Raw genomic sequence first — 15,256 nt, 5'->3', positions numbered from 1 at the left:
TATGGCTGGTGGCTGCCTCTAGCCATTTTTCCACAGCTTCCCATTCATCCCCATTATCACAAGCCCATTCTTCGGAGAATCTAGGACTTCGACCTTAATCCATGCTTCTGTAATAATACTACTTGCCATCCTGCCATCTAAACCAATTTGTCATGAAGGAGAGTGGTTTAGGGCACTAAAAAATGAGCATCACAGATACTAGAAAGGTAATTTTAATATGAATTTGAACCTCGCAACTCAACATGTGCGACTCCCTTACCACACTCCTTCCCTAATCCACACATAAACCACACCAACCCCATTCTGACTTGATTTCCCTGTCCCATGAAAACATCTTCCCTGATCCATGCGTGAAACATGCTAACCCAGTGCTAATTTGATTGCACTTTCGTATGCTTTTTCCACGTTGAAGAAAAGTGGACATTGCCATCGAAGTCTTAAGTTGCACTTTTCTCAAATTTATATGAAAATCACTTTTCTTTCTAGTATCTGTGATGCTCATTTTTTAGTGCCCTAAACCACTCTCCTCCGCGACATCTCCCACCCCTCAAATGCAGGTATTCCACTACAAGTCTTACTGTTTCTGGAATTAGACAGTAACTTTAACAATGCACAGGATAAAAAGAAAATAAAACTTGACTCTTCCTCCTGCAGATTAATACAGAGTGCCATTTACCAGAACTACACAGCGTGGTTCCTGAAGTGACTGAGGAATACTTGCTGGAAGCTAATTAATATATTCCTCTCTTAATATTCAATACTGAATGGTTTTGCAGAAACATACTGCAGTTAAGGAAAATGAATTATCTTTCACGAGAAGTGCTCCTACAAAGAATTCAGAGTCTACACTCAGTATCATACTCGCAGTACTTAATTTCATTAATAGAGACACAAAAGGCTGAAAAAGCTTATCTATAAAATAATTTAAATAATTTCTGCATTCAAGAAACTAAACACATTTGCTTCTTGGACTCAAGAATGCTCATAAAGAAGATGTTTTAATCTACGTTTCAAAAAAGCTGTATAAAAAGCTATTTTTCCTTGATAGGGTTTTACACAAACTCAGAAAATCTTAACCTCCCACCATCATTAGCAAAAATGCATTTAGTAGGCAAAGAAAACACGAACTTCCTATTTTCGTAAGTATTTGTTACTTCATAGGCTCTGAGCTTAACGCTACTGAATTTAGACTTTGGCATCATTCACAAATACCTCTCAGTCTTTTTAAAGAACTTTATTTTAAAAATAATTTTAATTCATTAGACCATAATTTATAAGTTACCAATAGGACGGACCTGAACTCAAGCATCAGACATTTGTTGCACTTTCAAGTTCTGTAACATGACGTTTCAAAATAAAATTGTACATTTTGATTCACAGTTTAATTTGTTGAAATTTAATAACATTTAAAAACACTGAAATCTGAATTGAAAGGGATACATGTTAAGCACACAAATACTGAAAAAGGTCCTAAGCCCAAAATCCACTTGAAAATGGAATGCAGCTAATTAGTCAGACTAGTTTAGTAATTTCACATTTAACCTAGGTTAGCACCGCAGTGACCTCCACCACTGAATGAGAAATATAGTGCATGTAGTGTGATAACTCAACAGGTACCGTACCATTTCATAATGAGATTGCGTTTTCTTGAGCATTATGTGCCATATTTGTGAAAACTTAATATTTTAGAAGTCTTCTAAAACGTGTAAATAAACAAAGGCTACAGTTAAAGTCTAAACAAAGAAATACTTTTCTCTCTACTTTTTGTAAGCTGAGATTTTTAAAAGCAATCATTTATAAGGATTGCATCAACATCAGTTAGCAGAGGAAGATCAAACTTTATTGAAACTGCTTGCATACAAAATATATTGCACTATAACCAAACAAATGTCAACATAAAATCCAATCTGTTGTAGCTAATATGTACAGAGAATATTGCCCAAGAGCAGTTACATTACAAGGTCAGTCTACCTTGGTTAATTATCTACAGTATTTTAAACCAAACAGCTTACAGATGATGTGTGCAAGGTACCAATTTCTGTTTTCAAATACTATACATTCCCAAAATAAATAACTAGAAATCAACATTAATGTTTGGCAATACTTTTTAAGACATTTTTATATTTGTTAAATCATGTGCAGTTCGTTGCCATTTTTAGTATGCTCACCTGTATGCAAGGAAAAAAAAAGAAGAATGAAAAAAAGCAAAGAAACTCACAAAATACATCAGAGGCAAGATCAAGTTTGTACAATTCTGTACATACAGAGTGGCTCTCCTTCTGGAGTAATCTGAATAAAAATGGAATAAAATGAAGGTCCTTATACAGTTTTGTCCAGTAACTTTTACATGTGACCAGAAATAAAAAAAAAGCATAGCTCCTACTATCACTTCCAACCCTTCCGTGGTGTACGGCTGTACTTCTGTGACACTTTTAATTGGCTCATAATTCAGACCTTGTACCTCAAAACATGATGAATTTGTTCTACCTCCAATAATCTCCGACGACTAGATCTGTACTTTCCAGGGCATTACACGTGGTGATTTTCTACCTAGCTCTCCTGAGATAGCCCCCAAATTAAAGCAAGCAATTAAAAAAATTTTGGGAAGATGAAAAACATCAGCGCTTTAAACTGGTCATCTGGCCAAACAGCAGGCACACATTACTAGCTTGTGAACACATTACACTTGTTCCCCCAGTAACAATGAGTTTTTTAGTTTTCCACAATGGAAAGATCTTTTTTATTTTTTATTTTTTTTTAAAAAAAAAGCTTCTGTACTGCCTACAAAGAAAAAAAAAATTACACCCCTTTTTCAATAACACTATTTGCCAAATCCTCAGTGCAAAATAAATTTCCTATTCTTATAACTGCCTAACTCAATGTTTATGTAAGGAAAAAATTATGGAAAGCATGCACTTGTCTATAAAGTACTAACGTCTGACAAGGATTGCTACATATATTTTACATTTAGTGTTACCAACTCGTCTTCCCTGATTTCTGCATCCAAATATAATATTCCTACCTGCCAAGATATAAAAAAGGCACAGATCATACAACTTTTTTGCTAATGTAAATGACAATTGTTACATCACACATATTTCAGGGTCCACTAAAATATTGAAAAAGGTGGACCAGAATGTGAACTGACACAGGACATAAAACGACATAACATTTTATGAAGAACTTGTAAGTTAGATTGAAAACAGAAGCCAATTTGATTACTGCAAACACTATTTATTCTGAAAATTGAAATTGAGCAGTGAATTTGACCCGATGTGTTAAAATGGTACAACTGAACAGAAAATTTACCAATGCACAGCTCAGTATTTTTAAAACAAACAAAAAAAGAATCTTTCATTGTTTGAACTGCAATAAGTACTTGAAAGCGATTTTCGGAAATTCAGATATTTTTATGCAAATATTTGAATAACTTCTTATTCTGAAAACAACTGCATACTGTTGATGTTAAAAAAGGCTAACAGAGAACATATGTTCATTTCATGCCCTGCGCCATCTTGCCTACTATTTGTCTTTGGCCTAACAAGTTTCTCTAACATGGAATAGGAATTACTGAAACCGTATAGGAAATATGACTTTAGAATTATGCAGTTTAGGGTACTCCATTCACAAGCGGCTGTTGACCATCTGCGCTGTCCGTTTTCTCTTTCTTCTGATTACGTTCTTTACCCGTGCGCAGCCGGCTACCTTCATTGGAGGTATTCTGTAATGTTTTAGTGTGGACACTCCTTTCATTATTGCAGTCAATTCTGATCTGGAACAAGTCAGAGTTATATAAAGCATTCTCTCCCTTTCATCTACCCTTTGTGCACCTGCTACCTTAGCAGCCTGGGATGACCACTAGGTACTGAACGGTCGGAAGACACACAGTACCACAGCCATATGACTTTGTTGAACCTGAAATGGAGAGTTTGTGAGTTCTGTTCAAAAACGTCACATACTTGTGACCTAAAAAAACCCAACAAAACCTAAAACCCTCCTGCCTACCTAGCCTTAGAAGCAGGAAAAATTTTTTTCCAGTCTGTTTGTGCAAGACAACTTGGAGAATTAATAGCAGATGGAACTCAAAAATCATTTCGCTTTCGCTAGGTCAACTTCCTACTTGCACACAAACATTTTAACAAAAACGAACAAAAAGCTGCCATGAAATGATACTAACACTTAAGAAAAAACAGAAACTACTCAGCCATCTGAGAATCTGAAAAACTCAACTCAGAATATAAAAAAAAGTTTCATTTAATACACCAAATATGTTTCTTTGGCCTTTTTAAGTGGTCATAAAAGATTTCAAAAAAGCATTTTGAAAGCAAAATTTTTATGCCTGTCAAGGGTGTAAGCCCTTATTCCTTGAAATATCACAAAAACCTTTACAACTTGATCAGTCATGTTTCAGCGATATGCGATTACTTATTTTCTGAGATTGAATCCCAATCTCAGAGCAACTGAAAAAAAATCATGACTTGTTGGCAAGTGATTTACTTTCTTTTTCAGCACAATTCTTCATTACTTCACACACTTTATAATTTAATTACTCATTAACTGTAAAGTTGTGTGGCCATAAAAAATTTTTTTTTGCATGTTCACTGCTTTTCAGCTGCATATTCAGGTACTACCCCTTCAAGTTCAGCCCTCCCATTTGGAAAATTAAGCATTTGGTCACTTATTCCATTCTTTCCCCCTCCTTTCTTAAACTGTCTTTCTGAAACCAAACCAAGTGTCATCTCAATCTCCCATCTGAACCATTACTCCTGGTAATACCAGGCAGAGGTGGCAGCCTGCAGCTGCTCATTACTTCTTCCTCCCAACATAACCCACCCGACGCAGTAAGAGATAGTAGCAGGTTTGCATGTTAGCATTTGAAGCAAGAACAGTTTCTATGAGGGGAAACTTAACATACATATATAAAATATCAGCCTGAATAACTTTATGCAACAAAACATAATTGAAAAAATTGCAGAAATATCTTTATAAAGGGCTACAAAATATTTAAGGTTATAAAATATTTCAATATATTACTTGTTTCAAGAACAGATTCTTCACGTGCATGTTTAACTTACTTTCTAGTTTGCATAGCCTTCAATTGCAAATGTTTCATTTAGTAGTGAAGGTAGTTTCTGAAGTTTAATCTTTCTTACTCTGAAGATTCTGGCTACAACACACTTTCTCTTTATATAAAGCGTTAAGGATTCTCCTCTCTCAGACAAAAATACACAACGCAGCAAGAAAGAAAAGCTAAAAACAAAAAGCTAGTAAGAACAACGACTGAAATTAAGCTGGTTCGTAAATCCTTGGGACTGGTGATCAGAGTTCTAAGCAAAGGGAGAGCTAATGAAGTTGCACCTTAACACAACTTGATATATTGAGATTCCTGTGTATATGCTATAAAATGACACAAAACACTCTTGTAGATCTGATTACGGAATTAGGGAATAAGCAGCCAAAAGGCTCTGAAGACTATAGTGTCAGTACGTGACACGTACACCATTTTAAACAGTGCAGACCTCCAATAAGAGAAAAATTACCTCAAGAGATCCATCCGCTGTTCTCCCTTTTGCTTCTCTCGAGTTACGCTGACGGTTCTCTGTTCGTGACTGTTCATCATTTCCTGTAAGAAGAATTAATCAACTAAGTTGTTCGACAAGGACATTCGATCTTCTCTTACTTAAAATTTATGCAAGCATAACAGTGAATTACTTCAAAACAACAGAACAACAATTCTTTAACTGTGGGCCAAAAATCACTGAAGAAAATATTCTTGGGTGTTAATCAAAGTAGTCAAAACCACAGTGTTTACAACCACCGCAGTTCAAAAGAGACCATTCACTGACTGAAGAAAAAAACACCTCAAAATCATCAACCACAGGAGAGAAGTACACAGTAATTTTTGTAAGCTTTAACATGTTCATGTTTTCAATGGCTTACGGGCTTCCAAAATTTCACGTTAACTTCTCTAAAAAAAAGTCTTATTAAACAATACCCATACTTTGTAAAAAGCATTTCAAGAAATAAGCAGAGTTGTAGACAAAAATATTTAAACAAATAAATGTAATGAAATAGTACGTTATGAAATATATGTATTTAAGTTCTCCCATCTTACTTTTGCGTGGTCCTTTCCACTGAACATATATATATTACCACCATATATAATTCTGCTGCATGAAAATCAGATACAAGATGGGAATACAGATAGTTGAGTGAGATTATAAAGGTATTTCCAAATCCATTAACAAACTATAACTTGATTCCTTGACATCCACATGTGATGGTGCAGCTCACAACTTGATTCAAGATGCATATTAGGAAAGCAAATGATGGAGAATTCCTTATATAAATAAATTGGGATAGCAGAGAGGATTTATGTAATGTATGAAGAGACACTGGGATGGAATGCCTCCTCAGCAATTCTGCAGACAACACCAAACAGTAGGAAGTGGTGTGATATGCTGAAGACTGCTCAGCACAAGGACAAGAAGCTGAAGGAATGGGCCAACAAAAACCTCATTAGCTTTAAAGATGAATCCCAAGTCCCACAGCTTCCACAGCATAACGCCAAGCAATAGCACATGCTGTGGAACTATTGTGAATGCAGCAGCTCCACACAAAAGCAGCTGTCCTGGTGGACAACAACTGAATCAGGCATGAGTGAGCTCTGGTAACAGTGACAGCTGACTGAATAATGGGCTGTGTTAGTAGGAGTGTGGCCAGCAAGGCAAAAGAGGGATTATTCCCCTCTGCTCAACATTCAACACATATGAAACAAAATATTAAGGGGTGGACAAACTGGAGAGGATTCAGGATGGCTAGGCAGCTAAAGCAGGTGACAAAACAAGAGTCTGCCAGAACTGAGTTTGCTCAAGGCTTCCAGCACTGACCTCCTTTTCAAAATCAGGCCTACATTTACCTTTGAATCCTCCGCGACCTCTCCCTCCTTGCCCTCTTGCACCACCTCCACGTCTTCGCCCATCTCCTCTGCGAAGGTAGTTGTCTCGCTCCTCTTCTGCTGGGGCTGCTGACCAATCGCTAAGTTCATCTCTGTGATCAGATTCTGTTTCAGAAGCATTTGATGCTTCAGAATTAGTTCCTATCAAGAGGATAAAAAAAATCCAAACATGCCAGTGTAGCTTAGCACAAAAATACTATAGTAGTATGTATTCAAAAATAATTTTTTACCCGTTCTGTGGTTTTTTGCCTCCCAACCTCTATAACATACATAATGCAGAAATGTGCATAATATACATGACTTCTTCAAAAAGTCAATACAGACATAAATGAAAGTTAGAAGTGTGTTTAGGGTTAAATAATTGTGCCACGCATTTATAGTTACCTGGTGTTATCAGCCTATCAATACATTATTGAGTCTACTATGCAAATGTAGTAAGTCTAGGAAAACTTAAGTAGTCTAACAGACTAGACTTTGTCGTATTTCTGAAGCTGAAAGTTTGGAATATAACCTGTCCTGTCCCCTCACCACCGCAACTCCTCTATGAAAAGAAAAAATTCCATCATGAAACAGCCTGTAACACACACTACAAAAGCAAAGAACAAAGTTAGAATGCTAGAAATACACTGAATCCAAAATAACTGGCCATTAAAATTTTTCCAGTTAATAGATCATCTTCACTTGATAAAAACTGATTATTTTCCCCAGTTTTTTCCCCCCTATAACCCTGTTATTAGCCAGGTGAGCTCACATCTAAAAACAGTAAAGGGGCATCAGCACCGAAACATTCATTTTCTATTATGTAGAACATAATCTAAGACTGGTTTATCAAGCTCATACTATAGAACTTTCAGTCAGGACAAACACCAGCTGACCTACGTTATGGCCAATGAAGTAACAGATTGTTCTCAAGAAGCACAATCCTGAAAACTGTTCATGAATGAATCATACAAGGTTTTAGAGGGCAACACTGTATTTTGGTGACTATGCTCTTCTAGTAAAAACAAAAGTTCAGTTTAATATGAGGAAAATATTTCTTCTGCAGGTTGAGCTACAGAGTATTTTCACATAAATATTTCTATTAAGATCAAATGAAAACTGAGGCTTTATTATTAGGAATTGTTTAAATTACAGACAAAACAAAAATCCTTGCCCTAACGAGTTCATAATGTAGAAGAAATAAGCATGCTGTAAGAGACCGGAACTGCATGGTAATCAATTCAGATTACATATAAGCACTACATTTTACTTCAGATCATTTTCTACAGCATAAATCTCTATATTTCTGTTTTAACAGCTCTGTTTCCAAGTCCAGTCTTTCTCAAGAAATCAAAAAACTAATAGGCCACTCTTAAAATTCTAAGCGTACTTCCAGTTACCTACCTGAAGCATAGCCTGGACCACGTCTGCTATGTCCTCTGTTTCTGTAAGGTCGACTACCACGTCCAAGTCCTGGACCATCATCAGTCATGTACCCTTTTTCCTTATCTGTACGATTTGGTGGTGGCCTAGAAGTAGCTCCAATCTGTCGAAGCTGCTCATCTATTTGCAATCTTTCCAAACGCAGCTGGTCCACTTCCTACACAAGCACAGCAAGTCATATGTAACCACTATTTAATCATCTGAATGCATACACATGCAGTTCTCAAAGAAAGAGCGCTTAAGTATTGAACTAATAATCTATTTAATATTTAAATGGTAACTCAGCTTCTAGCATAATTTGTTTAACAAAAAAAAAATCAAATGTTCATATCTGATGTTTACCAATATCATTCTCAATGTGGCACAGCTGGAAGTCTAGGTTTATTTAAAACAGGCATATCAAGAAAAAGCACTCAGGACCAACTGTTTTGAGAATATACAGTTACCTACACTTCAGTATTAAATTTACGAGATCTTTACCCTTAAGGAAGTTAAACATTCTTTAAAGAGAGAAATTAATGTTCCTTTGTTTTTTAACACAGTAATATCCATTTACAGCATTACAACAATGACATAATTGAAACTTTTTAGTTTCCAACACACGCTTCTTACACTGTTTCACGTAACAAATATCCAAGTTATTCAACGATTATGACGTGATAGTATTGCCTCATAAAAAAGGCTGGAGGTTACACTGCTGTTTAATTCTACTTAATTATAATGAATAATACCAGAGTGAGAAAGCATAAAAGCACAGAGAGCAAAGTGCTGTAACTCAGGCATAGAAAGACAGCCAGCACACAGAATTCTTACCAAACACAACTACTAAGAGAGATGAACATAAAAGGGGAAACCACCTTTTTTTCAAAACAAACAAACAAACACACACCAACCCACCCCCAAAACCAAAAAACCCAGGGAGAAAACTATTTATGGATGTTTCAATACAATATTGGAAGGGACCTCTGGAGGTGACCTAGTCCAGACAGGACTTTGACTAGATTCCTCAGCACTCAGGGATGCATCCCCATCAGGTTATGCTAACTTATCCCTTACTTTTTTCCCAGATGTTCCCTAACTCAATCTTCCTTTGGGAAGGGTAAGTCTTCATTGCTCCAGACTCTCCTGTTGGTGTCAGGGGCCTGGCATTTCTTACCAAACTTAACAATAAAAAAACCAAAGTGAAGGACATTCAGTACCTCATCCTTCTCCTGTGTGACCAAGTTCCCTACCCCATTCAGCAGCAGGCCTGCTTTTTCTGTAGTATTCCTTTTGCTGCCAATATACATGCAGAAGCCCTTCTTGTTGCCCTTCACATCCCTTGGCCATATTCAAGTCCAAATGGACTTTGGCTTTCCTAAACTCTTCCCTGCACACTTTGTGTTTCTACATCCCTTCTGCATCATCTGTCCTTACTTCCACCCCTTGTACATCTTTTGTATTTGAATTTTGCCAGAAGCTCCTTCTTCATCCATTCAGGTCTCCCGTGACTTCTGCGTGACTGCCTGCATATCAAGATGGACTATTCTTGAGCTTGGAAAGGTGATTCTTTAAATATCAGCCAGCTCTCCTGAGCCTGTTTTCTTTCCAGGTATGTATCACAGAGGATTCTTCCAAGCAGATTCCTAAACAGGCCAAAGCCTACCCTCCTGAAGACTAGGGCTGAGATACTGGTCTTAGTCTTCCTCCTTCCTCTCAGGATCCTGAAAGTTCACTACATAACAGTCACCAGCCACGTCTGCTTTCTTCTTCCATAGAGAAATTCACTACTTTAAGTTAATATAATACATTTGATGTTGATTGCTACTGCCTATCTGTTACAAAAAGTTTCCTTAATAAACTTTTCCTGGAGGAATAGAAACACAGAAAATCTTAAAGGAACAAGTTGGTTCCTCTTCTTGACTGTGAACTGGTGGACATTATTCTGCAACTGAACCAGAAGGCAACAGGCCACTAAGATGATAACACTGTGTATGTCTCTGTGTTAAATGGGATAAGAAGGCCAAGATCAAAACCAAGACAACAAGAATCTGTACTCTAGTTGTTATACAGACTGTTGTATGTGCCCTTCTGTTCAGGAAGGTTAGGACAGCAATAAAAGAAAGTGAGCCTGACTGGCAATGAACTGAAGAATAAAGAAAACTTGCTGGGCTATTAAGCACTTTCCACTCACATGCAAGTACTCATTTAAGGCAACCAAAGATATTAAACCAGAAGTATCTTCTGAAATAATAGTGAGCATGTAAAAAAGCTTGATTTTCAGTATTAATTTTCATGTGGTCCTTCTCTGTCTCTACTACCTGATATCTGCATAGCTGCTGTGTCTCTGTTCCAAAACACTGATGAATCCAAGTGCTCCACAAGCAGGATTAGAAGGTCATTGCATTATTGAGTAAGTAAGTGAGAGAACAGATATCTGTACTGAGAAGTTTCTTTTATCTATGCACATTAGTTTTAGCCTTTTCAGATTCAATGATGGCTACTGCACAGACTGGACATGTACCAAATTATGGCTACTGCACAGACTGGACATGTACCAAATTATGAATGATCTGTAGGCTTTGAAACAGATGCAAGATTATATTTAATTAAATGAACTAAAAGCAGTCCCTACTGTTAGCATCTGTGTCCTTGCCATCCAAGATTGAGCACCTGGCCACAATAACCATAAGCAAAAGTAACTATAAGCAATAATGTAGGATATCTTTTGCTCCCTATACAAAAGGTAGTAAGCACTGCAGACTACTGTAGAAGTTATGGAGCCAAGAGGCAACACAACATATAAAGCTGAATTGCCTTCAAAACATACTCAAGCATGAAATGTCAATTAATTACAGGAAAAAAAAAATGTTTAGGGTTTTAGAATACAATGCCTACTGTACAGAAGGTCTTTGCATAGAATGTTGCACGAGGGACTGACTATTCCTTGTGTATAAAGTTGTCAGCACTTCTGAGACAGATTTGGGTTATATTTTTTCTTATTCCTTTTCATTTTGCATTCTGAAAACAATGTTTTTACCCCATCCTTCAGAGAAATGATTCTTTTAATAAAACATGGCTTTTACAACAAGCCTTATTAGACTGAAAACCTATTACAACACCAATTTTTCAACACTCTTCTCTTTGGGGTCTGAGCAGATTTTGATTATTATCTTAATTTTATCATCTTAAATATTGATAGAAAAATTTCAGTGGTAAAGCAGCATCATTTTCCTCACCTTTAAATAATTAAGATGATAATCCAGAAGAACAGTTGCATTAGTGATGCTATCCTTGGTTCCCACAAACACAAATGGTACCATTCCCTAGAACACAGAACAGTAGTTCTATGGTTATTGATTAGGCATCAAATAATGAAGAGAACAAAACACATTACTGTAAAACTTCAAAACAATTTTTGCAACACGGATTAAGCATAAACTAAGAAATAAATGAGACAATAGTACATGTAAATGTAAATTTTGATGCTGACTAGATCATGCACATTAATTCCCTTTACGCAAAGAGCTTCATTCAGTAGGAAAATTTAGATTGGATGCATTGCAATGCCAACATTTGTTTTTCTGAACAAGTAAAAGGAGTCTATTAAAATAATTTTGTGTTTCTTGCCTTTAAATTAATGCCACCTTTGCTGATTGTGTCTACTCTCTCCTACCAGGTTCTTTTAGGCTACATATTAATAAAGAAACCTTTGATCTTTTAAAAAAGTATATCAAATTAACACTGTCATAAACCAAAATTTGATCCCTCTTCAGGATCTCTCAATTTTTAAAAGACAAAGAAAGATATTCAAGAAAGAGTCAACACTTCAGGTGTTATTCTGTCATACAATTATGCGCGTTATGAAATTGCACCTGCCATTTATAGGCAGTGTTCTAACATCTCAGTCATAAGAAAAAGAAACCAATGCAGTATTAAAATTTAAATCTGAACTACTACTCTTTACGAAAGGAAGTGCTATAATATCAAAAAATATATTTCAAGTATGAAATACAGATAAACTCACAAGAACTAACTCTTACCTGCCAAGATTTGATCTCAGGTTTGTGTGTTGCTCCTGGTATGACACTACTAACACATGGGGCAGCATATGCAGTGCCAGTGTTAGAAATGTCATTAACAGGTAAAACAGAAATATGAATGCAAAGCTTGGCAGGTAACAAAAAAGCTTTCAAGTTAATCTTCAATAGCTGCATTTTGGATTGAAGAGCATCAACAAATAAGCTCTTTCAAGCCAAAAAAAACCCCCAAAACTGACATACTAACTGCAGCAATCATTACTTGCTCTTCTACCCATTCTCTGTAGGCTCACATATTAAAGACATTGCTGCAGGCTGAAACTTTCAGAAAAAGCATCCTCTTGCTTATTAAGCGAGTTCAAGGATTTTATGCTGCAATAATTTATTATTGGAAACGTAATACGATGTAGTAGTGAATCCTTTAAATCTAAACTGACTTTTTTTCCTTTTCAGACAGATGTGAAACTAGTAAAGTAGCAAAATCCCCTTTTTTCATTGCTTAGTCACCATTTACAGAAAGATGGAAATTAGACTGTAGGTCTTCAGTAATGGTTTTACAGCGGTAATACAAAAGATGAAATAACTACTTAAGCAAGAACGTAAGGGTTCCAGAAAGGATTTCAAAGTAGCAAAGGTTCCTTACCTGGAAATCTAAATGTGTACCAGGTAAATTAAAGAAAGCTCAGTTTTCTTTAAGCACATTGCACATGTGAAATTGCAAAGTATCTTTTTGTATTGAGATGTTAAAAGCTGCATGCCTGAAGCATTCCTTACAAAGGTGCAACCTTTCCCCTCAACACAGCCCCACATGAAAGTGCCTCAGATTACAAAGGTCAAGACTTCATTAAGGCCCTTGACAAGGCTGATTGCCTTCCTGTACAAACCTGGAGTTTCACATTGTTCATGCTTGTTTTTTCTTTAGGTTACAATTTACAGGCTACATGAATTTAGGTAATATTTAAAAAGAGAGCTATATACATAAAGCACAAGTTTTCATTACAATATAAGAAATTACTAATACAACTCTAAAGAGTTTTACATATACTGATTTACAATGCAGCTGGTGCTGGAAGACAGTGTCACTGCTTCTAACAGGAATGAAATGAAGTCTCTAAGAAGGTGCATCACCGAAAAATTTCACAAAGCATTTTTCAAACACAGATAACATGCCAAATTTATACAAAAATGCCCGTCAGCATTAAGAGGAAAATAGAGATTGATTCCATCAGAAAAAACACACATTAATCAAAACTTTATCTTGTCACTATGAAGATACAAGGAAGAATTTATTTTATCACTAGGTAGATTATAACTGCCATTTAACACACACAGAAATCACATTTACTGAAAACATACCTCCTCTTGTGGAATATTTTTATCATTTTCAGCCTCAATTCTCACTCTTACAACACCAGATTTGTCCACTATCTCCTGAATCAGCTTTCCATTTTTTCCTATTACTTTTCCTATGGAAAAAACATACAGAACATTCCACCTTTAGTGTTTTCCCCCAAAACTCACGAGGATTACTATACTAATTAAACAAAAGCATTTAGTACCAGTGTAAGAACTTGTCAAAAATGACTTAATACTCCACAACAAAGGTTTAGTTAATGAGCCATGAAATAAAATGCCTAAGTAAGCTTGGGGTGTTAACTTTGGTAGCGTTCCAAAGCAACCACTGCAGCATACAGAAGAGAGCTATTTTATTATGAAAGTTTGTTACTGAGCAGTTTCCTTCGTTTTCAAAGCTCCTATAAGAAAACAAAGGAAATTCAATCACAAATGCCTTACCTTTTAATAAAACTATTTGAAATTACACATCACATCTTGATTACAGAAATATTCAGTATCTTACATGCTTATTTAGCTTTGCATTGGTAGGTTTAAAATAACTTCAGTGGTTTACGAATGCACATTGCTAGCTGCATTTAAAAAAAAAAACCAAAACCCTCTTTTACAATCCCCTAACATCTGCTGTAGCTACCTTTTGGGTAGAGAACCAAGCTAAACCCTTAGTATCAGAAAACTTCACTAACTAAAATTTTTATGAAGAAACTATCAAAGATACTGTTTGAAACAGATAAAATTCTCTTCTTTGGAACAGACTTTTTTTCCAGAGATACCTGAAAGTAATTTATAATTCATTAAAAAGTCAAAGATGAAAATGGAAATAAATTATACTCTAAAGCCAGTAATGCATACATTTATCTTAGAAACAAGATATTATAATTTGTGACAATGTAAAACTGGTTCTCTCCAACCTCAGGAAAATGACTTGCTGTCTGAAAACTGACAGGAAAACCGAGCTACTTGGGAGGTAATGAGAAAAGGCCGTATCCTTCAATTAAAGGATTAAAGAAAAGCTTAAGAGTGATGTAAAAGATGTTCTCCGCGTGTAACAAATAAAGATTTTTTTAAATAACTGCTGGAAAACTTGCGACATCATTTTTTTCCCCAGGAACATTGCTGAAATAAAGGCAAAAAAATACTGAGTGCATGACACCTATTGCTGTGCTCATACAATTGATCCATGAATAGCTAATTAAAAGCCACTTTTAATCACCTGGGACATTGCTCATATACAAAAAGAAATGAATTTCTGTGTTTCAGTTTTTCTACCATGAATTTTTAAATCTACATATTTGTAGAAAACTTGACAAAAGATGGCCAATAAGTTCTTCCTTGATAGCAAATGCTGCTCTGACTCCCACAAAAGCTTATTCTCAGTACTCCCATTATAAATCACTGGCAAATATAACAGCAGCTTTCTATTAAATGTAAAAATGAGCTCGGCAATGATATAAGTCAAGCAAACCAACCCAAAAAAAAAAAAGGCAAGAACCATACATTGGTT

General features: G+C 35.8%; 1 protein-coding gene across 1 annotated transcript; it reads right to left on the bottom strand.

The window, feature by feature from the left end:
- Positions 1-1,034: 1,034 nt before the first annotated feature.
- LOC104511354 (fragile X mental retardation protein 1 homolog) lies at positions 1,035-13,865 on the bottom strand (the record flags this gene model as incomplete). Its single annotated transcript, XM_010153929.1, has 6 exons — positions 1,035-3,721; positions 5,541-5,623; positions 6,920-7,099; positions 8,342-8,537; positions 11,599-11,685; positions 13,756-13,865. Coding segments are annotated over 6 exons (767 nt in total), but the record flags the coding sequence as incomplete, so codon positions are not given.
- Positions 13,866-15,256: the final 1,391 nt, after the last annotated feature.

The sequence above is a fragment of the Eurypyga helias genome, unplaced genomic scaffold (genome assembly GCF_000690775.1).
Source record: "Eurypyga helias isolate BGI_N326 unplaced genomic scaffold, ASM69077v1 scaffold10136, whole genome shotgun sequence".
In the NCBI taxonomy this organism is placed as follows: domain Eukaryota; kingdom Metazoa; phylum Chordata; class Aves; order Eurypygiformes; family Eurypygidae; genus Eurypyga; species Eurypyga helias.
Note: the sequence above shows the minus strand (reverse complement) of the source record. Positions and strands in the feature narration are given on the sequence as shown.